Source organism: Macaca nemestrina, chromosome 1 (assembly GCF_043159975.1).
Source record: "Macaca nemestrina isolate mMacNem1 chromosome 1, mMacNem.hap1, whole genome shotgun sequence".
In the NCBI taxonomy this organism is placed as follows: Eukaryota; Metazoa; Chordata; class Mammalia; order Primates; family Cercopithecidae; genus Macaca; species Macaca nemestrina.
This window is the reverse complement of record NC_092125.1, coordinates 106862598-106864206: the sequence shown is the minus strand read 5'-3', so window position 1 is coordinate 106864206 and position 1609 is coordinate 106862598. Positions and strand designations below refer to the sequence as shown.

General features: G+C 46.9%; 1 protein-coding gene across 1 annotated transcript; it reads left to right on the top strand.

Annotated features, from left to right (window-relative positions):
* Nucleotides 1-202: 202 nt before the first annotated feature.
* LOC105497908 (small proline rich protein 4) lies at nt 203-942 on the top strand. The gene has a single exon (XM_011769436.2). The coding sequence runs from the start codon at nt 254-256 to the stop codon at nt 494-496; it is 243 nt and encodes an 80-aa protein (XP_011767738.2). The 5' UTR covers nt 203-253; the 3' UTR covers nt 497-942.
* The last annotated feature ends 667 nt before the right edge of the window (nt 943-1609 follow it).

Below are 1609 nucleotides of genomic sequence, written 5' to 3'. Positions count from 1 at the left end.
CACACACACACACACACACCATGATGCTTCCCTGTAAGACAGAGACTGTTCTTGTTCTCTCCTCACACCCCTACATCCTTGCCCATTCTTATTGTCTGCATTATCCAAGGGAGCCAGTTGACATTGTCCAGATCTGTCAGCTAAGATGGCATGCTTTGACCTTGTAAAATGTCTGGGATACTTTTTAATCATCAGACATGCTTCTCATGGTGTCCCTGCCCGGTTTCCTTTAGGCTCACCTGTTCCTAGAGCAATGTCTTCCCAGCAGCAGCAGCAGCAGCAGCAGCAGCACTGCCCACCCCAGAGGGCCCAGCAGCAGCAAGTGAAGCAACCTTGTCAGCCACCCCCTGTTAAATGTCAAGAGACATGTGCACCCAAAACCAAGGATCCATGTGCTCCCCAGGTCAAGAAGCAATGCCCACCGAAGGGCACCGTCATTCCAGCCCAGCAGAAGTGTCCCTCAGCCCAGCAAGCCCCCAAGAGTAAACAGAAGTAAGGATGGACTGGATATTAACATATTCCACCATCCTGGCTATCAGATGGAACCTTCTCTTCTTCCTTCTCTCCTTCCCTCCAGCTCTTGAGCCTACCCTCCTCTCCCATCTCCTCCTGCCCAAGATGTAAGGAAGCACTGTAAGGATTTCTTCCTATCATACCCCTCCCCACACATACCACCTTGGCTTCTTCCATATCCCACCCTGATGCTCTCCCAGGTAGGCATGAGAGAGACCTCATCCTCTCCAGGCTCCAGCATGGCCACAGCTAAGGCCCATCCATTCCCCAAAGTGAGGAAAGTATCTGGGCTTTTTCTGGGGTTCCACCCTGACAAGAAGGGTCACAGAGACTGGCGCACAGTTTCTGCCTCATTCCTTTCCCTGATGCCCCCTAATCTGGGCTTCTCTCCTGTTTTCCCCAATAAAATAATGTGCTTCATGTAATAAATGTGTCTGCTTCCTGGGCTAATTGTCCACTCCCAGTCCCATTCTGTGATTCATTCATTCATTCAGAGAGGGAACATTTTAGGGAAGTGAAGGTGCAAGTACACACATGCCTGGGAGTTCAGGAAGTCACTCTTACGGACACAGTTACTCTCTGGTAACCAACCATGGGGAAACATATCCAGACATATCTCAGGTAAAGGAGGACAGAAAACAAGCCCAGCAACTCATTGACAAAAGTTTAATAGAGTCTTGCATAACTAATCCCATCTAGGGAAGATCAAAAAGGAGGAAAATTTAGCTCCTATCATTAGAAGCCCAGCCCACCTGATGAATGCAGTTTTTTCCTCTTGGAAATTGTCATTCCGAAAAAACACACAAAGCATACGTAAATGGCCTGAATCCTGCAAAACATTTCTACAAACATGTGCAAATGACTTTTTCACATATTTGTTTATGTTTTTATTCATTCATTAACTCACGCTCATTCACTTACTTATTCATACTCACTCATCTGATATGTAGCAAGTTCTAGAATGACCTTAGTTTTCCACTCTGCCATGCTGGATTTCCAGAGCTATCCAGAGTCAGTTTATCCTGTGTCTCAGTGTACTCTTTGGAAGTCAAAGTCGTTTCCTTACACATGGAAATGTTGTTCCAGGGATGGCCAC